Source organism: Eleutherodactylus coqui, chromosome 5 (assembly GCF_035609145.1).
Source record: "Eleutherodactylus coqui strain aEleCoq1 chromosome 5, aEleCoq1.hap1, whole genome shotgun sequence".
NCBI classification, from domain to species: Eukaryota; Metazoa; Chordata; class Amphibia; order Anura; family Eleutherodactylidae; genus Eleutherodactylus; species Eleutherodactylus coqui.
Genome location: NC_089841.1, coordinates 216,441,514 through 216,463,810, shown reverse-complemented (window position 1 = coordinate 216,463,810; position 22,297 = coordinate 216,441,514). Strand labels below are relative to the sequence as shown.

The 22,297-nt window shown below is 43.6% G+C and overlaps 2 protein-coding genes across 5 annotated transcripts in view; one reads left to right on the top strand and one right to left on the bottom strand.

Annotated features, from left to right (window-relative positions):
• The window catches only part of DOCK8 (dedicator of cytokinesis 8), a 143,572-nt gene that overhangs the window by 62,324 nt on the left and 58,951 nt on the right, over nt 1–22,297 (bottom strand). For all 4 annotated transcript variants that reach the window (XM_066604205.1, XM_066604206.1, XM_066604207.1 and 1 more), the window contains exons 15-16: nt 5,919–6,036; nt 4,411–4,481 (exon numbers count right to left, since the gene is read on the bottom strand). In XM_066604205.1, the coding sequence (XP_066460302.1) occupies nt 4,411–4,481; nt 5,919–6,036 (189 nt within the window). The remainder of the gene's footprint in view (nt 1–4,410; nt 4,482–5,918; nt 6,037–22,297) is intronic.
• LOC136628372 (angiopoietin-related protein 3-like) lies at nt 15,724–19,384 on the top strand. The gene is made up of 4 exons (XM_066604209.1): nt 15,724–16,325; nt 16,837–16,947; nt 18,624–18,724; nt 18,954–19,384. Exons 1-3 carry the CDS (start codon nt 15,849–15,851, stop codon nt 18,690–18,692), a joined length of 657 nt encoding a protein of 218 aa, XP_066460306.1. The 5' UTR covers nt 15,724–15,848; the 3' UTR covers nt 18,693–18,724; nt 18,954–19,384.

Below are 22,297 nucleotides of genomic sequence, written 5' to 3'. Positions count from 1 at the left end.
CCCCCTGCTCACTCCCGCAACTCCCCGCTCTCCCCCGCCGGCACCCGAATCTTTAGAGACGAGCGGGCAGGTACTCACATAAGGCACTACTCGCTCGAGTAGTTTGCCTTAGCGAGTACGCTCGCTCATCTCTAATGCTAATACAATGGTGGCTACAATGCCTGAGAGAGAGACATGCAGATGGGGGTGAGACGCATCTTTAGGCCTCATGCACACTACTTATTGGGGATCTTTATCATATAGCCCTGAAGCCTTGCTGTGGGCCCATACTCTACCTGAGTTTGCACAGAAGAACACAGATTTGTGGTACCATGGAGGCATTACCAGGTATATAAGACCTTATTGCAATGAAGCTGTAGTTCAAACACTATCTGTCTACACTGGATTTACCTCAAAACCCTTTGTATTCTAAACCTTATCCTAACCCGCAGCCGCACCTCAATTACACAGAATGTTCCAAAACCTTGTTGGCCTTGTTAGATGAATAAATATTTTCAAAGTATCCTGCAAAAATTATCATTTGTTCAGACAAGTCTTGCCTTTAATTGAGATACAAACACTATGAAAATAGAAAACATTTGCTACGTGCGATGTTAATTAAATGATCTTATCTATAAAGCTTAGTCAGAAATACCATTGTTGAAATTTGCTGTGGGTGGACTGGCATGTTCGGTGTATTAGCAGTCTGGGTACACACATACACTTGTATTGTGGGAACAGGCCGAAAAAAAGACTTTCTTCTGTGAGAATAAGCATGTGCAGCACATTTCATGACTGGTGGGGGCCATATAAGTGGATGACCCTATCTTTGCATGCTTAACATGCTAAATGTGTTTAAAGACCTTCCAGGGAGGTCACATGATTTAATTCAGCTCTGCTCTGATTCAGTGTTTAAGGACCTTTGGCTCCACTCCTGGATGACACCACTCACAGGGAGCAGATCTGATAAAGTAAGGAGGCTATGCCCCGCCCCCTCATGTGACTCTGCTGGGGGTGCTATCTTGGAAAAAGGTATATGGACCCAAAGAGTATAAAAATCAGAATGACACAGCAGTTTCAAGAGAGACTGATCCAGCAGGAGCAGAGTCCTATTCCGTTAGCCAGCTTATTGAAGTGGCAGTGGCCGTGTTAAAGGGGCAACCATTGAAGAGGCCATGTCCCTGCAGCAACCAAGAGACGAGGCACATGCTGAGGAGATGGCGGGGTAGAGATGGCACTTGTCACGGTGGCTCTACCAAACTCTACCAACCTCAGCCAAGGCACCGCTAGACCTCTTCCAGGCAACGCTGAGATGGCAGTTACCTGTATAGATGTGTAGTGAACTGAAGAAGTTATCACTCGTGACGCCACTATTCCTTCATACTGTTGGTTGTCTGGCAGAAAATAATAGAGTCCACACATAATGGAAGTTGAATAGCTCAATAACTGGGAGCGGGCCGTGACTGGAACATTACTTCTTTAAACATAGGTTTCACACACCAGTGCAGGAATAACAGTTAAGCAAGGTCAGGGAGGAGAACTCAGGATAACACTGGGCCTATAGTCCTAGTTATCTATATGACACCGCTCCTGGACAGAATACTCATACTCTGGGACACAGGATGATCACACTGGGCCTACAGGCTAGGTTAACTGTAAGGCTCTGCTCCTGGACAGACACACACTGGAGGTGAGAAGAACACTAAGCTGACACTCACATATAGACAGAACACTGCACGGCGGGCTCCTTTCTTCCACTCTCACTCAAGGTAGGGGTCCTGGGATGGGGACATCAGGATACCTCTCCTCAGCCTCCATTCTTCACCACATGAGGGTTGAAGGTACGCCCATGTGGTTGGAACTCTCTCAGGAACCCAGAAGAGCGGCCTGAAGAGCTGGACCTCAAACTCTCTTGCACACACCTTGCAATCACATATATAGTGCAACATCAGGTGACAAGACAGTTTGCTACATTTTCCAGACATATCCCAGACATTCATAGACATTAACCTCTTACATGCTGCAGCTGTGCAATACACATAACTAGAGGCAGGACAATTTGCACAGTGCATCCACACTGAAGACATGACATGTGTAACTATTATGGAGGGGCCAGATATAGACTTCATCCATGACATCCCCATGATAAAGAGCAGCCCTGAGAGACAGAAGGGCCTGTGAAAAGTGTTGCACTGCCACTGCTGCACAGAAAAAGAAAAGCCCTGCAGTAGTGGCTGTTACAACTGGTGAAGAAGCAGCTGAACCACCGGGGCCAAAGACTCAGCAGCACGTGGAAGGAAAGCAAGTCTTTCTTTCAGCCATTTTCCATCAATGAGGCAGTAGTGTTACAAAGGTCTGTGCGGCAAACATCAGGCGGGCAAAGATGAAAGTGAAGAGCTACAGGGGCCGGAGCTGTGACCGACAGCGGACTGCCAAAAGTGGTCCAAAGGAATCATTTATGCACTCTGTCCCCAGTGTTATATAATGTGCAAAATTCCTGGCCAGGATAGGGGTCTTGGACTCACTGGGACTACCTGTTGGGATTAATGTGACCATACGGTGTTTGTAATGGTGCCATACTGAGTGCAAGGCCTTTCATAGAAATAAACTGGGTTCTGATAAATAAATTGCTTATAGAACCCTCTAATAAGATAATCTACTGTTACATGTTTATCATGATGGTTCTAGTCCAGCAAGGCACCTAGTGTAGAACTAGAGTATATACTGAGAGTGAGACGCACTGCATATTCTGAGTTATACTTGATATTGTGATAAAGCCGCAGCAATATTCCAGACGAGGCTCCCTCGCAGTACCGAGTGTTCTGATGGTTAGTTCCAAGAAATGTGGGCTGCATGTCCAAGCTGAAGCAAGTCAGAGAAATGTATATTTGAGGAAAGGCGTCCATGCATGTACTGTATGCCAAAATGTTGGCAGTGATGTTGTGTAACCCAACCACCCACCACGTGTCTGTTGAGTACTAGGTGTGCGCACCTGAGAAGCTTCCACACGACTACGGCAGAAGAAAGCTGGGCATGGAATCCCAGCAGCATCCTGTACCCAAAATTGTAATTAGAGCCCGACATGTATGTAAATCATAACCATTTAGGTCAGAGTTGCCAAATTTGGTATAGATTGGGCACATATGTAAAAGGCCCGAGTGTACACAAGCTCTGCTGCTGCTGCTCAGGAAATACGAAAGTCTATGTGGAAACTGATATAATGCTGAATATTGGAAATTATATTTTGGATTTCACTGCAGATTTAGTTGCGGTCACTTTAAGGAGAAAAGAGAACGATCTGTAATGTTATCACGTAATGTTCAAGTATTCCCCCCCCCCCCTTATGGAGTGCAAATTAAATAACATTTCTGTGTAGTAAAGCTTAATGTTGCTGTAACGAGCCGCCTCTGTCTCCGTCTGTGAGCCCCATGCCATTACAGAGCAGAAACTCGTTTCAGCTACACAGTTTTTGATTACAAAAAGTGACCTCTATGATTTGACAGGCGCTTTGGAGACAGACAAGTTCTCCTATAATTATATTCTTTAGCCAGTCAGGTTTCACACGGGTGACAGCGATATTGCAGCTGTGTTCTGTGCGATAGTGCTGCGTTTTCTCGTGGCGATATTACGATTATGTGGCGCTACAAAGCCATTCAATGCGATGTCTGCGATTGGTTCTCGAACGCCATGGCTCAGCCAATCACTGCAGTGCTCGAAAAACCAATCAGAGCCAGTGCTTCCTGGAGGCGGGGTTGACCTTTTTTTTTTCTTTAATGGAGCTAGGGTTTATTTTAGGGACAAACAGTAAGACTTCCACGCTTTTATGCGATGTGATACAACACAAAGGAGGGCTCCATAGGGAAACATGGGCTACAAAAGATCATAAATCCTGTATAGAGCATGCTGCAATTTTTTTCTCTCACAATGTAGCAGCCTACAAAACATCGCTAATGTGAAGGAACCCATTGGAAACCATGGGCTTCACATACATGTGATTTGTAGCAATGTCACATCACGAGAAAATTGTGTGATTTTGTCATTAGAGATGAGCGAGTATACTCGCTAAGGGCAATTGCTCGAGCGAGCATTACCCTTAGCGAGTACCTGCCCGCTCGGGAGCAAAGATTCAGCTGCCGGCGGCAGGCGGGGAGGAACGGAGGGGAGATCTCTCTCTCCCTCTCTTCCCCCCGCTCCCCCCTGCTGACTTCCGCAATTCACCTGTCATCCGCGCCGGCAGCCGAACCTTCTCTGCCGAGCGGGAAGATACTTGCTAAGGAAAATGCTCGATCGAGCAATTGTCCTTAGCGAGTATACTAGCTCATCTCTATTTGTCATCCGTGTGAAAGCGGCCTCAATCCCTCTTTATATAGCAAATACCATACAAGTACAATAATACAATACAATAACAAGTACAATACAACTTCCACTTACTTGTTGTGGTATGTGACAGCTGCACACACCTCATCCAGGAACTCTGGACCATTGGACTTCCCAAAAATCACCTATATTGTAAACAAATGTCATAATATGACATAATAAAACAGTGGTAATGTAATGCTCATTGATACATTTTGCAGTATTAAAAAGTAGAAATAATCATTGCCTACCATGAAGATATCAGAGATAGAGTACTCAAGAGGTTGTCACATAGATAGACCCAGTATACATGTCCTATTAGAGCATATAGACATCATAGATGGGGTTCTTTTCTATGATGAGAGAGAACTACTAACATACAGGGCCCTTCGCTCTACTGGCCTCTAACCATCCATGTATTTCATGGTTAACTATTCATTTGAATTGTGGTATTGCTGACAATAGGGGACTCTAAAATATGTGATTCTCCTATTATTTGGTTTGCTGTCAAACATCAAAATGACATTTCGTAAGATTTTAATGTGACAAGGATTAAGAGACGGAGAAGGTAGAAATCAGCCATATAGATAAGATCTGCTGGTTATCAGGAGGAAGATATTAGTTCCTGGTGGCAGGTAGCCCTGGCAAGCAGTGCAGTGGGGCCTATTTACAGACTTGGGGCTTATTCACACGTCCGTATATTGGCCGGGTTTTCACGCCCTGAGCTCCCGCCCTCTCTCTGGCCCTCACCACTATTTGCAATGGGAGGTGGCGAGACAGAGTGGAACTTAGCTCCGCCTCCGTCCCACCCTCCCATTGCAAACAGGGGGGGGGGGGGCGGAAGCTCAGTGCACTGCTCCCGGCCCGACTCCTTCCCCTGCAGAAAGGGACACCGTATATCGGCTGGCCGTGAAAACCCGGCTGATATACAGGAGTGTGAATAAGCCCTTAACATGATACATGGATTCTTCTTCTGACATGTTTCCTTGTACTTGCTGGCTGGAAGTCAGTTGATCACTGCAGCCAATCAGAGGCCACAGCGTCGCCTCCCGTTCTCCTGGCATCAGCGTCGCCTCCCGTTCTCCTGGCATCAGCACTCAACATCCTGGGTGCCATGATGTCACTGGTTCGGAACAGGAAGCTGCAGCCTCTGATTGCTTGCAGCGGTCACTTGATGCTCTCCCACCGTGGGATGTCTTCCTGACTAGTTCTTTGGATTCTGCATTCTACATTATCTACTTTCCTGGATAATCTGGACGAAACCGCTACTCCACATCCAGGGTACGGTTGCGTCTGGGGTAAGTCCTTTCATTTATTCTATTCCATAACAAGCGCCATTTTCCTCCACCTTACATTGGAGCGCCATTAATCTCATCTTTTTGCCTTACGCTTGATATTCAGCTCACACTGACAGCAGGAGATTCACCAGTTCCATTCCGCTGCTTCCCGGGGGAAGATGAGAGGCAAATATAGGTTATTTTGTTGCTTTATAGCAACTTTTTTATACTCTAACAACCCCTTTAAGAGAAAAAAAATTTAGCAAGTTTCCTTCCCGTCTCACTTTGTATATAAACAAGTTTTACCGGTAAAGCATTCTTAACATCTTCTCCACACATAAACTGTATTTTGATTGTGATATTTCTTGCAGATAAAAGACGATTAGCAAAATTCAACCTCTGCGGATACACGTAGAGGACATTTCTGGAAGACAAAAAGCAAAAAAATGAGCAAATGGTGAGTTGCAAACACTTGTCTCTTTCAGGAGAACTTAGATTTGGTGCAATGTGACTTCACTCAGTATCTAAAAATATTGATTAATAAGCACATAGTATTACTTGCAATGCATACCACCACATATCCCAAATGTATCCAAAGGCACCCCTGACCTAATTTATGCCAAAAGAGTGCCTTTTTAACAGAGTTTGCTGGAGTTAACTTTGAAGTCAACTTGCCACTCGATTGCAACTCGAGTCTATTTATTTTGGGTTGATAAACAAATAACCTATTTGAATTTATGGTACTTTTGTACCTTGTCACCACCGGAAGCTAGGGGTTTGATAGGGGTTGCTTGGAGGAATGCCCCGGTCATGCCCCTAGCTCCCGATTGGGTTAATTCGTGAAGGTCCCTGAAGGTTCTAGCAGCGTCTGGATTGATTTTTGCCCGGAGAGGTAATAATCTAAGCCTAACTGCAAAACTAACCCCAACCCTAACCCTCCAGCCCAGGCAAAAATCAATGCAGAGTTTGCCCAGGAAACAGATACCTCGCCACCGCTGCCAACAGTGTTCTCACCCATGCTGCTGCTGTCAGCTGTGTGCCCTGCTTCTTTCTGTGGCCAGGCTTACACTGCTACCGGCAAAGTACTCCGCTGATTAGACTTGGCCCCACCGCTGCTCAGCAGTGCTAATATGTGTCAACCGGCGGCTCTCAACTTCCTCCACGGCGGGGCAGGTAATGCGAACAGAGGTGGGAGAAGACAGGCGCCAGGGAGAGTCACAGCGGGGCCGCTAAAAGGCAACGGAGGCAATCAGCTTCCTCCACGCCGGGGACAGTCACAGCGGGGCTGCTAAAGGGAAGCATAGGTGGGAGATTACAGCCGCCGGGGAGAGTGACAGCGGCTCTGGTAAGGGGACATGGTAAGGGGAGATAGGAGCCCACAGGTAAAGCAGTGCTGCTGGGAGGGCCTCGGCACTGCCAGTCAGAGCGGGGGCAGGAGCAGCCGTGGTACACTTACATCAGGGGATCGCAGTGCTGAGTGTCAGGACCTGCAAGCCCGAGGAAGGGGAGCCAGCCATGCAGCCAATCACGAACAGGGGGCGTCATCGGCCTGTCAAGCACCCTCAATCTTGTCTCCACCACTACTTCTGGTGGTGACAAGATACAATAGTACTTGAACTTATTATACACTACTCTGTGTCCAACCTTCATTAAAACCAGATAAAAGTACAGTATTACACAATGAAGTTCAAATGGGTACATAGAATACTGCGTAGTATAACGTAAGCGGGAATGATTTCTTAGAATGATTACAATATAATCCTTGCACACTCGGTGATGTAATATCAGCATGTTTTATTTTTATAGACTTCATTCAAGGTAGAAGCACAGCTTCCTACTGCACAGCATTTTTAGCTATGGAGTGAAGATTTGCTTTCTTGCCAAGCAAGGCAAAGTTCAAGGCATGTTAGAACTCTGGTAATCCCCTCTAATCAGCATCCGAGCATCTGAGCCTGAGACTTCCACTCCTACACAAAGCTGTCAGTGTCAGCAGCACAATGCTATCACTTCATCTTCTATTTGGCCCAGCTTTTATGCAGCATATTTGAAACAGAAAATGACATCTATAAAACTAAAATTGTAATTGTCTTAATTCTAAAGGGAAATTCCTATGTAACTCATCAGTCGTGATACACCGAATGTTGCAATTTCCTTTATGTCTGGGTAATGTTAGAAACTGCATGGTGTTAAACTAATATCAGGATTCAGAATAGTTGGATACAATTGTTATAATGCTTTCCTCTGTATCAGTAATATTACGAAAAACGAACCATCACATCTAATTTAAAGGGGTATCCTCCAGCAGCTGTTTGTTGCACCAGCTCCAATAGGGAAGCTTGATCACAGCTGTCTGTGTTGAAGAATAAGGGAGCTCCAAAAACAGCCAAGCTTGGCTCTTCCCTTAACTTCAAAAATGTAGCTGCACGAACGCCTAACACACAATGTCATCGCTGTCAGACACCCAACGCTCCATTTGATGTGGAGTTGCCCGATGGTATACTCCTTCAGGACGGAGGTTACAGACTTCCTTAGACAACTATTGGGGGTGCCACCCAACCCCACCGCATGTCTGGTAGGTATACTGATGAAGAGCAGTGGCAATTCCACATCCGCAATTTTCTTGGTGAGGTGCTGTTTCTGTCCCGTAAGGCTGTAGCATTGCGCTGGATGGATAGGAGACCCCTGACACTCTCCCAATGGCGTAATCTCGTCAATTTCATTCTCCCAAATGAAAAAGTAGTACACAAAAATAGTAAGTGCCCAGATAAATTCTATAAAATCCAGGGAATTTGTTGCGGCTCATCCACCAAAACACACACGCAAAACTTATTTCAGCAATGGGTGGACTAAATGAGGTTTTCGACCCATCCAGGTGCCATTTAGCCCTTCACAGGTATAATGATATCCTGAACTCTTTCAAATATGCTATGTTATACAGTGTGTATTGTTTTAAGCCATTGTAACTGATTTGTAGACTTGAACCAGGTTACACTCAGGTTGTCACCGAGTAATGGAATTTGATATGTTCGGTTATGAACAGCCACCTATGAATTGATCAGAACGGCCATTTAGGGCCTTATTAAGTCATCAGACCGGTGTGATAGGACCTTTTCCTTCCCTAGAAGCTCCCTCACCTATAACACATTTACAGCGTATCTTCTGTATCGGTTGTGAAAGATGGGAATTCCACTGTAATATCTTTTCCTCCATTTCCTGTGCAGTCAGATACAATCTACTACTCTCTGTGAGCAGCCTGGGGAGAGGCCAACTTTATTGTTACCAAGAGGATTGCTGAAAAGAAGTCCAGAAAAAGTCCTGCCCCGATGATCACTACTTTACCTCCCATGTATATCATCCTAAGGACCGCCAGTAACATTTACATGCATAACTACTATTGGTACCAGCAGCTGTTGTTATAAGACATGCTTTTATACGCTGAGGATTTTAGATTTGGCACTCCATTAAATTCAGTAGAGATTTACAATTAAGTCTCCAAATATAAAGTGTGAAGATGTACAAACTTTAGTAACATAGAACTTTTCGTCTACAGTTTACTTTATTATTTCCAAACCAATATATACTGTATAGTCCAATGCTTGATTCTAATAAATGCCTTATTCTCCGCTTGTCTTTCTTTTAACCCTTTGCAATCCAATTTAGGATTCAGGGTTTCCTAGGAGGCTTTCTCTTTCTGCCATTATACAATGGCGCCGTCTGCTGGCTAGAGCAGTACTGCGGTATGGGACATGCTGGAGAGGCCCCCAACAACAGAGGGGCCAGTGATATACAGTAAGAATACCCTGCCGGATGTCTTCTAACATCGGAGCTTTACAGCCTTCAATCAGAATGTCTTCAGACGTCAAGACAGTGGATTGGAAAGGGTTAATAGCAATTTGCTAGGTTTTGCAGTTTGGTGCCATGGAATCAATATCCGAACAATACACATTGGTATATTTTAAAACTTTATGCTTATTTAAATGGTCACTGATTTTTCAAACAACTGTACTGGTCACCTGAGACCTTACTTCATTCTAATTTGCTGTCCACTACCGGATATCATGTGATGTTATCTCTGTTACTTGAGTCGGTAAGACAGAGCACAGAAAGTATAGGAGGGAAATGAGTCATCTTGCTCATAAAAGTCTATAAGAGCAGAAAGGAAGGGGAGGAGGAGAAAAACAAATACTCACATAGATGTGTTGTTAGAGCTAATAAGGAGATATTCACTGTTATTCATTCACATCTACACTGCTCTGTGCTTCTCTAGTGTCTTCCCTGATGCCATTATGTCTCTCTGTGTTACAGACGGCTAGAGAGCAGTACCTGCAGTTCTATGTGCACAGTGTGTAAAACAGTATAACCCCTAAGACTCCACCTGCCAGTTCAGAGAGAACAGAAAATCAGACATGCAGCCTACAAAGGGGAAAGAGTGTAGGTGGTAAGTGCAGAATACAAGTCATATAATGGCCAGATACAGTGTTACTCCTCATGTACACTTGGCAGCTTATTCTGAAAAGTCGTTTGAAAGGTTAGGTACACAAAACCAAATAAACGCTCAACTTTTCCATTCTTCAGTGGCTCCTCTTCCACCTCATTGCTTCATAATGGAGAGGAAGGGCAAATACTGGTAAGTGAAGTCACCAGCCCAAGGGGACTATGTCTGCCCAGTCACTTACTCCGTGACGTCTATTAGACTACAGCTGCTATGGTGCTTCTAGAGAAAAAATTATTTCACGGCTGAACATAGACAGGGGACAGTAGCTTTAATGATTGCGTATTAATCCCCTGCATCTGGTTTTCTAGCGGTCAGCAGCTGCAAATACTATATTGTACCAATAGCACCAGGTATGTAAAGCGAAGACATTTAGGACATTTTATACTGTCAGCAGCTGACACAAGGTGAGTCAGGATTACACAAAAGACAGTCATCATGGTAGAATGCCAGAGGATACAATACAGAGATATTTCCTGCTATATTCAGTTTTACCCAAAGTGTAGCATTGCTTTTTAGGGCAAATATCTCCATATTACACTTCCAAATAGAAGCACCATATGGCAGTACATGGAGACCCTAGGTGATACGTGAATTAGGTCAAAACTCAGTGTTTGAGTAGTATTGTTCATAACCACCTGTTATAGTTGAATGTGACTTCTGAAGTGGAACAGTTTGGGGACCTTTACTTTAATAAGCCAACTGAGCATAAAACTTTTTTTCTTTAATTCAGAATTGTGCAGAACAGAATACATGAATATAATGCAGGGCATGTTTAACAAAGATGACTCTGTAAGAGAACATATCTTGTTTACGCACAACAGGGGACCCTGAGAAATCTCTTCACTTCCTTTCCATCCTTTTCATCCTATTCATCTTAATAAAAAAATAAATAAAAATTTCTTCTGGATTGAAAAGGAATATTCGACATCAAAAGAAAAACCCTTCCTTAAAAGGAGTCATACCAAGATAATGCCATTTGTGCAAGATAGTGGATGACTTTAAGATCAGTGCGGGTCTGGAAGCTGGGACCGACATCGATGCCAAGAATTGGGGTCCCGATAGTCCCCGCATGAATGCAGCTGAGATTATATGTGCCCCCACTGCTCACCCTCTATATTACAATTCACCGTCACCCATAGAGTGAATGGCTGGGACCGCTCACCTGAAACACTAAGCAAGTCAGGAGTTAGAGCTATGGAGAGCTCGTCTGGGCAAAGGAAAAAGTATAACCAAAAACACTCAGGAATAGAATAAGTAGGAAGGTTGTTGTAGACCTCTGCAGCCGGCTCCACTGACTCCATGTCATGACAAGTCCTATATAAGCCCTACCATGGGCATTGCCTAACAGCTGTTCATACATGACAGCCTTGAAATCGTTAAATAGGCCTGAGCTGCCATGCAAACGATCAGCGGCTATCAGGTGCTGAAAACAGCTGATACCCACTGGGTAAGGATGGACTTGAGTATCGAGCCCACACCATACATCTTCTGCAACCGCATGACATCTATTTATCATTCATCCACATACTACGCATCATGTGCTTGTGCAAATAGTATCAACAAGTGCTGACTAGAGATGAGCGAGCATACTCGATAAGGCAAACTACTCGAGCGAGTAGTGCCTTATTCGAGTACCTGCCCGCTCGTCTCTAAAGATTCGGGTGCTGGCGCCGGTGACAGGTGAGTTGCGGCGGTGAGCAGGGGTGACGGGGGGAAGAGAGAGATCTCCCCTCCGTTCCTCCCCGCCCCCTGCCGGCAGCCGAATCTTTAGAGACGAGCGGGCAGGTACTCGAATTAAGGCACTATTTGCTCGAATAGTTAGCCTTAGCAAGTATGCTCGCTCATCTCTAGTGCTGACCAATATGCTCAGTGATTGTTACCACCGGACAGATGATTTGCTGGTGTAAAAGGACCCTATGTTAAAGTTCCCCTTAAAAATGTAAACTACATTTCCACCTACTCTATATGTACTTTGGACTGCTGAGCAGGAGATCCCTGTGTGAGGTCGGGTACAAAAGAAAAATGAGAATAGGAATGAATAAGGGAAGCTCAAGAAAAGTACCAGCTTTTGCTAAATTACACAGGGTGTGAATATTGTGTTGGGTAAAAAGTGTGGAAAATGGTATGTTTATTCAGGTCACCATATAATGTGTTGTGGTGCGTAAAGGAAATCAGAATTTTTTCATGTTCAGGCCTATTACTATGTTATAATGAATACAGTTTCTACCTGTATTCAGTTGTAGTGTCACACGATGTCCCTCTCCTGTCCATCCCTCACACTTCCACTAGACTTATTTGGGGAGCAATGACTTAGATTCAAGGTGTAAATAATGCATAGTTCCATTGTTTATATTCTTATCCAGACCAAACTTCAACTTCATATAAGTGAATAAAGAAAACGGAACTGTCAACCTGAGCACCGGTCCCTAGGACTCCCTTAGGGCTCCTGCACAATTTCGTTTTTCTTGCGCGTTTTTTTTCACGCAATATCGCTGCGTTTTTTTCACACGATTGTCAATGGGACTTTCTAATGTTAAAAACGCATCGCACGTTTGTGCTTTGCAATTTTTGTGCAATGCTTTTTCAACATCAGAAAGTCCCATTGACAATCTTGTGAAGAAACGCAGCAATATCGCGTGAAAAAAAACGCGCAAGAAAACCATAAGTGTGCCGGAGCCCTTAGGCTGTCCATTCCGTCATCACTGATATGAGGAACATGTTCCACCGAGCACAGATTTGTATTTATAATGTGTTCCCATAGTCTTAATTAATGTATAATTTTAGCTTGTTGCTGTACATGTTATCTTATAGAAGACAAAGCAGATTACATTCCGCACATTCAAGAATTGGCAGACGGAGCTACTTTATAAAATCCTTCACTCGGTTCCATCAAAGGCTTATTTTCATGGGAACTATCTATATTTTGTAACACTGTAGTGTTTTTCCAAAGAACCAGGAGAATGATTTTTGGATATGTACTCGTAAATGTGGTATCTCTGTGTTTTAGTAATCCACACCTTGTCAAATGTCTGACATTCACCCTTTGTAAATGCACGTTCACAATGGTCAGCAGAAAAGGCACACAAAGTAAGTGTGGGCGGAGGAAATTGCTCATGTGGCAGGTTCTAAATGTATCATGTCCACTATGAGGTGAGATCATGGAGTTAATGAGAGGGTGTTGAACTTGTGCTACAAGTTTAACTAACCGTTAGCCAAAATACAGTCAACTCCTAAGGAAATATAACTGTAAATCTGCCTAGATAGGTGAGAGAGAGAAAAAAAAAAAGAGAACGAGAGAAAGAAAGAAAGAGAAAGAGAGAATGAAAGAAAAAGAAAGAGAATGATAGAAAGAGATAGATAGAGAAAGAGAGAGAGAGAGAGAGAAAGAGTAGGAGAGAGAGAGAAAGAGAAGGAGAGAGAGAAGGGGAGAGAGAGAGAAGGGGAGAGAGAGAGAGAGAGAGAAGGGGAGAGAGAGAGAGAGAAGGGGAGAGAGAGAGAAGGAGAGAGAGAGAGAGAGAGAAGGAGAGAGAGAGAGAGAAGGAGAGAGAGAGAGAGAGAAGGAGAGAGAGAGAGAAGGGGAGAGAGAGAGAGAAGGGGAGAGAGAGAGAAGGGGAGAGAGAGAGAGAGAAGGGGAGAGAGAGAGAGAGAAGGGGAGAGAGAGAGAAGGGGAGAGAGAGAGAGAGAGAGAGAGAGAAGGGGAGAGAGAGAGAAGGGGAGAGAGAGAGAGAGAAGGGGAGAGAGAGAGAAGGGGAGAGAGAGAGAAGGGGAGAGAGAGAGAAGGGGGGAGAGAGAGAGAAGGAGAGAGAGAGAGAAAGAGAAGGAGAGAGAAAGAGAAGGAGAGAGAGGGAGAAAGAGAAGGAGAGAGAGGGAGAAAGAGAAGGAGAGAGAGGGAGAAAGAGAAGGAGAGAGAGGGAGAAAGAGAAGGAGAGAGAGGGAGAAAGAGAAGGAGAGAGAGGGAGAAAGAGAAGGAGAGAGAGGGAGAAAGAGAAGGAGAGAGAGGGAGAAAGAGAAGGAGAGAGAGGGAGAAAGAGAAGGAGAGAGAGGGAGAAAGAGAAGGAGAGAGAGGGAGAAAGAGAAGGAGAGAGAGGGAGAAAGAGAAGGAGAGAGGGAGAAAGAGAAGGAGAGAGAGGGAGAAAGAGAAGGAGAGAGAAGGAGAAAGAGAAGGAGAGAGAGAAGGAGAGAGAAGGAGAGAGAGAGAGAGAGAAAGAGAAGGAGAGAGAAGGAGAGAAAGAGAAGGAGAGAGAAGGAGAGAGAGAGAGAAAGAGCGAGAGAGAGAGAGAGAGAGAGAAAGGAGAGAAGGAGCGAGAGAGAAAGAGAGAGAAAGGAGAGAAGGAGAGAGCGAAAGGGAAAGAGAAGGAGAGAGCGAAAGGGAGAGCGAAAGGGAGAAAGAAGGGGAGAGAGAAGGGGAGAGAGAAGGGGAGAGAGAGAAAAAAAGAAAGAGAAAGAGAGAGAGAGAAGGAGAGAGAGGAAGAGAAAGAGAGACAGAGAAAGATAGGGAGGACGAGAGAGAGAATGAGAGAGAGAAAAAGAGAGAGAAAGATAGAGAGAACGAGAGAGAGAAAAAGAGAAAGAAAGAAAAGGAGAGCGAGAAGGAGAGAGAGAGAAAGAAAAAAAAGGAGAGCGAGAAGGAGAGAGAGAGAGAGAAAGACATGGAGAAAGAGAGAGAGAGGCCGCCTGCAGATGGCCCGGTCGGATCCGGCAGTGAGAATTCTCGCTGCGGGACCCGACCCGAGCGCCTGCAGAGAGCAGAGCGTAATCACCCGCGCCCCGCAGCTCCGGATCTTTCATGTGCCTGCTGCCGGGCAGCCGGCACATGCGCAGACTGGAGCCCCGCACAGAGATAGAACATGCTACGGTTTGTTTGCCGGCTGAGATTTCACGCGGACAAACCGCAGCAGTCTGCCTAGGATTGCGTTTGCTAACGCAATCCTATGGCAGCTTCCAAGGGCGGAAATTCCGCGGGAAATCCCGCCGTGGAATTTCCGCCCGTCTGCAGGCGGCCAAAGAAGGAAAGAGAGAGAGAGAGAAAGAGGAGAGAGAGAGAAAGAGAGAGAAAGAGAAGGAGAGAGAGAAAGAGTAGGAGAGAGAGAAAGAGTAGGAGAGAGAGAGAAAGAGAAGGAGAAAGAGAAAGAGAGAGAAAGAGAGAGAAGGAGAGAGAGAAGGAGAGAGAGAGAGAGAGAAGGAGAGAGAGAGAAAGAGAAGGAGAGAGAGAAAGAGTAGGAGAGAGAGAGAGAAAGAGAAGGATAAAGAGAAAGAGAGAGAAAGAGAGAGAAGGAGAGAGAGAAGGAGAGAGAGAGAGAGAGAGAGAGAGAGGAGAAAGAGAAAGAGAGAGAAGGACAGAGAGAGAGAGAGAGAGAGAGAGAGAAAGATTATTTATTGTATATTGAGATCTCTAAGACTGCATTATACATAAAATTGAAGTATCATAGTTTGTCTTGGACGTTAAAAAACTATTACACCTTTAAAAAAAAACCAAAGTGTTACTCTACTTCTTGACTCTTCACCTCAGTTTCAGCATGGTACTTTCATTCCTACTGAAGTGTCACGCTGACAGATGTTTTTTTTTAGCTCCAGTCATGACAGCTGCCAACAGCTAACAAAGAGTTAATCTGTGGAATTTCGAGAACACTGATTCTGCCTGTCTTGCTGTCTGTGGCTCATAGAATAAGATCTCTTGCCTGCGGAGTAGAAGGACCAGACCCGTAGCACACTTCTCTTCTTTCGTGATCTACAGAATAGCCATGCACACAATGAGAGGCACTTGCACATTCTCTTTGCTTTATTCATTGTGTGTTTTAGTTCCACCAATTCAGGGGGCTCGTGCAGAATTGAGTTTATACCCTCAAGATGAAATCCGACTACTCTCAGAAGGTCTTCTCCAGATTGGGTCAGGATTAAAAAGGGAATTTAACCATACAAAACATCAAATCAAAAGCATTTTCCAGCAATTGAATCACTTCAACACATCTCTGGCAAAACTGTCCGGACAAGTTAATCAAGCGACTAAACTTGGAGAAGAACTGGACCAGAAAACAAGAAACTTTGAAGATAATGCTAAGATGTATGAGATGCTTGCAGAGATTTCAGAAGAACTAGCGAAGCTAAAGGAAGAAGAAGTTTCCCTGGACAACAAAATCAAGCCTTTAGAAAGCAAGATCCAAAGTGTTCTGGAAAAAAGGAACGAGAGGGAATCTGTTCTCAACACATCAGATATTATGGTAGGTATCTATGATCAGTGGTTGTAGTAGGATAGGGTCTTCATGGAGAGAACCTTTAAGACTGGTGATCTTCAGACAACTACATGTATAGCTGATCATCCTAGTGTATTTTAGTCATGAGAATGATTTGACTGACTTATACCTGTTATTACTAGTCTGTGATAATAAATTAAGGGGAACTATTTAATACAAAGCATGGAATTCCCATACCAACATGTTATAGTAACGTCTTCTTCGTAAGGTAGAATGGTACAGGCAGCAATAGAAAAATAACCACCTTCAGAATCGGGAAGGAATTTTCCCCCAAATGGGCTAATTGGCTTCTGCCTCTTGGGGTTTATGCCTTCCTCTGGATCAACTAGGAATTGAAACAGGCTGAACTAGATGGACATTGTCTTCATTCAGCCTAACCTACTATGTAGATATGAGTAAGGCGTTGCATGCCATAATAGTGCTTGGCTGGATGTCACATCAGTTTAATCATATCGATCACTACTTTTCTTTTCTGCAGGCATCTATTGAAAGGCAAAACATGCAGATTCTTTCTCTTCAAGCAATAGTAGACAGTCATCAAGACAAAATCAATTCCCAGGAGGCTAAAATCCAAAGATTACAGAAGAAGGTAACGGTGCAAATGAAATGTGGAACTGATTGTCTGTATAGCTACATTTTTCCTTAGAGCTTACTGTTAAGGGTTACGTAGATTACTGGAAAGGATACAGACTGTAATGTTGTGTAATGGTCAGCTATCTTTAATGTGCATACAAAGTTAAGAAGTTCTCCATTCTTTATAAATGGTTCCTCAAAGGGTCTATGGATAAAGTTCTGGAGGCTGAGGGTCAATGAATTTGTAATTAGCCTATTTTTGAAAGGTATCATTTTCTTCACTTGTAGGTAAAAACCACAGCCACCACAAAGAGTAGATATATTCACATCGAATTGATGCGGCATGCTACTATAAAAATCAAAAAGCTAAATTCTGAGATGTCAGCACAGAAAAGTCATCACTTATTATATACTGGCCGAATGAATTAGCTCAGTGCCGGGAAAAGAGTATTTGGGGTTAAGGCACCTGAAGATTTTGGTGGCATTTGTGAATTAGCGAAGCATAAATACTTAAATGGATTATCCAGAGCCTGGGCATATTTCACTTTCATGACCCGTCATTTAGGACCTGTTTACACTTGCACTTTCATGTACCTTTCAGGTATGCATACATTTCTCCCTGTAAACTATTTTTTTCTAATACACTTTTGTAGTTGAACACTTTTGTTTCCCTATGCCAGTGTGAACAGGCCCTTGGACAGGATGTTTGGCTCACCCCTTCCCCCATGCACACACACTGTTCCTGTTGATTTCTTGGAAGACTGGATGCACAAACCAAATTTATCAATGGGGACTTGGACCCCTCATCCTTGGTGTGGTCAATCGTTAGAGGTTGTGTCCCAACTGATTATTCTTTTATGACTTGTCTAATTGACAGATCTCAAAAATGACACGACCGTGAGATACTTGTTAGCAAATCCTGGTTTTTTTTTCCCGAAGGGTTGGGTTCAATTAACATCCTCATGTCTATGGGGACTGTCTAATACTAGGGTGTTATCACATGGGGAAGAATAAATCTGTCGAGTTGCATTTTTCCGGTCTGCTCTCATTTTCTTTTGATGTAAGCAATTTTAAAGAGCCTTATGGCCCTCAACGTTCCCTCTTCCGAAGGAATAAATGTGTGTTTGGCTGATCCAAAGTGCACATTTGGGTACCAAGATGTCTGTAGTGGAAGCGCAATAATAATGCATTCAGACAGGAAATTATTGTAATCAAATATAATGCAGGGTTCTAGGCATGGGCATACCTTCACAAGTCTAAGTCTTGTCATTAATTTGTGCAGCTGCCCATTGTAGAGTCACATAACTTTGGCACACTAAATAAACTAGAAACACTTAAGTGGCCTGTTGGATAACAAGAGGGCCAATTAATGTGAACTCTGACACATTAGTAAAACTAAGATTTTATTAACACCGACTGTCTATTGGATGGCATTGAAGAAACAATGTTCATAGAATGGTAGAGTTGGAAGGGAGCTCCAGGGTCATCGGGTCCAACCCCCTGCTCAGTGCAGGATTCACTAAATCAACCCAGACGGATGTCTGTCCAGCCTTTGTTTGAACACTTCCATTGAAGGAGCACTCACCACCTCCTCTGGTAATCTGTTCCACTCACTGATCACCCTCATGTTCTAACAGTCTAGCAACTGAAACAAGAGCTATTGATTGACCATGGTTTACCATTGTCCCACAGGCCAAGTCCAGAAACACAAAGTCCAAAAAGAGACGCAATCTAGGTTTTCGGGAGGACAGTCAAGTTTGAGTGAAATATATCAGATGGACTTACCTGCTACAGTAAGTACTCTTCAAAAATTAACTTTTCTGCACTTGCTCTTATTCTAAAGCTTGCTATGTATAAAGTTAAAACTGCTTAATATATAAAAATGTAGCATTCAGCCTTTTCTAAACCCAGTCACTTCCTTTACGATGTAGTGAGTTCATTTGTGATTTGTATGTAAATCAATAATTTGTATATTTGTACGCCAATAAATGACTTCATTCCTATTTTGTCTCCTTGTTACAGCTCAGACTTGAAGAAAGAAAGCATAAAACCTCACTGACAAGAAGAGAAAGCACTGCCCGTCTTGGTCATTCTACTAGTGACCTAACTTCTTGAAGAACTGAGCTATAATTTATTTCTCTGGAACTTTCCACTTTGAATTTACAAAGCTGTCCGATTCCGGTGCCATAGTCTAACAAGATACCCCATCAGTGTTCTCACTCTGCATGCTTTACTTTTCCTCAGTAGTGGAATTCATTAGACCTGAATTACTGGTGACTGGTTTCTAATTTCTGAGAAGCACATTCCGATCACCTGTGTAATGATGCAACACCGGTCCCCCCGGTAGCCGCGTGGTTGGTAATAAGAATGGGAACAATACTCAATTGATAAAATGAGTTGTATCTGAGTTTTTTGTACAGAATTTCGCTACAAGAGTAAAATATTTTACTGTCTTTGCCTTGTTTTTTTCAAGCTAATGATCATTGCCCTTTGACTACATTGGGCAGCACCAAAACAGGTACTGGTGGAGTTTTTCAGGCTGCTGCGCTAGAAAGTAGATTAGCCATGAGAAATCCCATAAAACCTTATGAAATATAGCAAAATGTCAAAAGGAAGTCTGCTGACCATATAGAGATGCATTTCTTAAAGGGAACCTTCTTAAAGGTAACATCAATTGCATAAAGGGAACAATACATTAAAGAGTGTGGTAAAGATATATTTTTAATTAAAGCCTTTAGGGGCCAGATATGTTGTAAAAGTGAGATTTAAACCTTCCTGTGTTATATGAATCCCAAAAGGTCCGTAAGTGGGCCCGGGTCTTCTCTGCTGCCTGCAGTACCTTGCAATCCCTGACCAATCCCATTGTAATTGACATGTCATATGAATGAGGTCTCGTACGTCATGCACAGAACTGTCCAAATCTCGCGCATGCAACACATAGCCACGGACTACACAGCCACGGATCAGCATATGCACAAAAGAGTCAGTTCAGTCTACCCACAATAGGGTAGACAATGTTGGCATATAGTCCATGCTTGTGTGATATTTGGATGGGTTTGTTTTAATAAAATCTTCCTGCAGCGGATATGGATAATAGATCTCCAATTAATGATATAAAAAAGTAAATTGGAACTTTACTACATTCCAATGGTTTCAGACGGGAAGAGAAATTAGCATTAATTTCAATGGAGAGTTGTCTGTGCAGAAAGCACTTTGTTAAGAGGGTTAATGGTGGAAGAAGTAGTACCTGGTGCTTTGTCAATTGAAGGGCAATAATATGGTGTCACTGGGTTTTAATGGAGATCTGTAGTATGATATTCTGGTCTGTGAAGTTCGTCTGCCCTATGACAAGGATTCTCTAGTTGGGACAACCCCATAAAAACTGCTAGAATCATATTCTCTCTGAATCAGTCATAGTTCCATCAGCTAGATCCCTGGAAACCTTTTTTAGAAAGCCCTCGTTTACACACATAAGAACAACTAAAGTACAGTTCTGGTCACCGGTGCTCAGGAAAGATGTTGCAGTGCTTGAAGGAGTTGAAAGAAGGGCAACTAAACTAATAAACTGAATGAGAGGACTGGAATACCCAGAGAGGCTAGCAAAACTGGGATTATTTACCCTGGAAAAAAGACAGGGGCGACCAAATAACTATGTATAGATACATGAGGGGACAATACAAGGATCTCTCCCATGATCTGTTTATACCTACCCTGTTTCCCCCTAAAATAAGACAGTGTCTTATATTAATTTTTGCTCAAAAAGATGAAAAGTTTTTACATGTATAGCTGCCTGGACACTATTTAAATTGACTTTTTTAATTAACTGTAAGCAGAGCTTATTTTGGAGTAGGGCTTATATTTCAAGCATTCTCAAAAATCCTGAAAAATCATTTTGCATCCTCAAAAATCTGAAAAATCGTGCTAGTTCTTATTTTCAGGGTAGGTCTTATTTTCAGGGAAACAGGGTAGGACTGCAACGATAACAAGAGGGCATCCTTCATGTCTAGAAGAAAGCAGGTTTCATCACCAACATAGAAGGGGGTTCTTTACTGTAAGAGCAGTGAGACTGTGGAACTCTCTGCCTGAGGACGTGGTGATGGCAAACTTGATAGAAGAGTTTAAGAGGAGACTAGACATCTTTCTTGAATGCTATGATATTACAGGATATAGACATTAGGTGACCAGTGGGGTTGTTGATCTGGGTCTTGGAGTCAGGGAGGAACTCAAATGCTGATCCAGGGATTATTCTGACTGCCATATGGAGTCAGGAAGGATTTTTTTCCCTCAAAATGAGCTCAATTGGATCGTTGTTTTTTTTTTTTGCCTTCCTCTGGACCAACAAGGAGGGGAGCGGGAAGGGGGGGGGGGGGGGGGGTTGAAACAGGCTGAACTAGATGGACATTGTCCTCATTCAGCCTTACATGCTATCTTACTATGTTACTATGTATGTTACAAGAAATCACAAACTAAAACACAAATGTTACAGAAATGTAAAAGTTTGATTTAAAGTTACAAACCTCTTTGCTTCTCTACTAGAGATGAGCAAGCATGCTCGCTAAGGCAAACTACTCGAGCGAGTAGTGCCTTATTCGAGTACCTGCCCGCTCGTCTCTAAAGATTCGGGTGCCGGCGCGGGTGAGAGGTGAGTTGCGGGAGTGAGCAGGGGCAGCAGGGGGGGAGAGAGGGAGAGAGACCCCCCCCCCGTTCCTCCCCGCTCTCCCCCGCCGCTTCCCGCCCCCCGCCAGCAGCCGAATCTTTAGAGACGAGCGGGCAGGTACTCGAATAAGGCACTACTCGCTCGAGTAGTTTGCCTTAGCAAGTACGCTCGCTCATCTATATTCTCTACTTATCTATGATAAGCTTTGCTCCTGTTTTTGGAAATATATGTAGGGATGTAACATGGACTGAAAACACAACCAGATCAATATGTTCTTAAGGCTTCCATAGACCAGCATATTGCACTCATATTTACAGTCACTATCAGGAACTCTTGGACTCCATCTACTGAACCAAACATAGATGCCCGGATCCGATTTTGCAGGCTTAATAGCCCCGGCACACAGCCTGATCCCGGACATCTGAAAGTGGTCTTAATGTCTGAAGTAATTAAATGACCTATTTTAGACAAGATTCTTTTGTGTCATCAATAATTTACAATCAATTAATTAAAGCGGACCTGTCACATTAACAATGTACTCCAGTCTGCAGGTAACATGTTATACTGAGGTGTAGGAGCAGCTTGGCAGATCGATATATGTGGGATTCAGTATAACTTATTATTGATTGACCTAAATCTCTGCTCACTTGGGGGATTAGGACAGTAAATGGTCCTACTTAAAGATTGTCAGCTATCTAGTACGCGCACT

What these genes read in the sequence shown, in the direction of transcription:
- LOC136628372 (XM_066604209.1), top strand. Translation starts at nt 15,849, where the DNA reads ATGCACACAATGAGAGGCACTTGCACATTCTCTTTGCTTTATTCATTG. An exon ending in TCAACACATCAGATATTATG is followed by an intron (nt 16,326 to 16,836) that starts GTAGGTATCTAT and finishes TCTTTTCTGCAG; the next exon opens with GCATCTATTGAAAGGCAAAA. An exon ending in TCCAAAGATTACAGAAGAAG is followed by an intron (nt 16,948 to 18,623) that starts GTAACGGTGCAA and finishes ATTGTCCCACAG; the next exon opens with GCCAAGTCCAGAAACACAAA.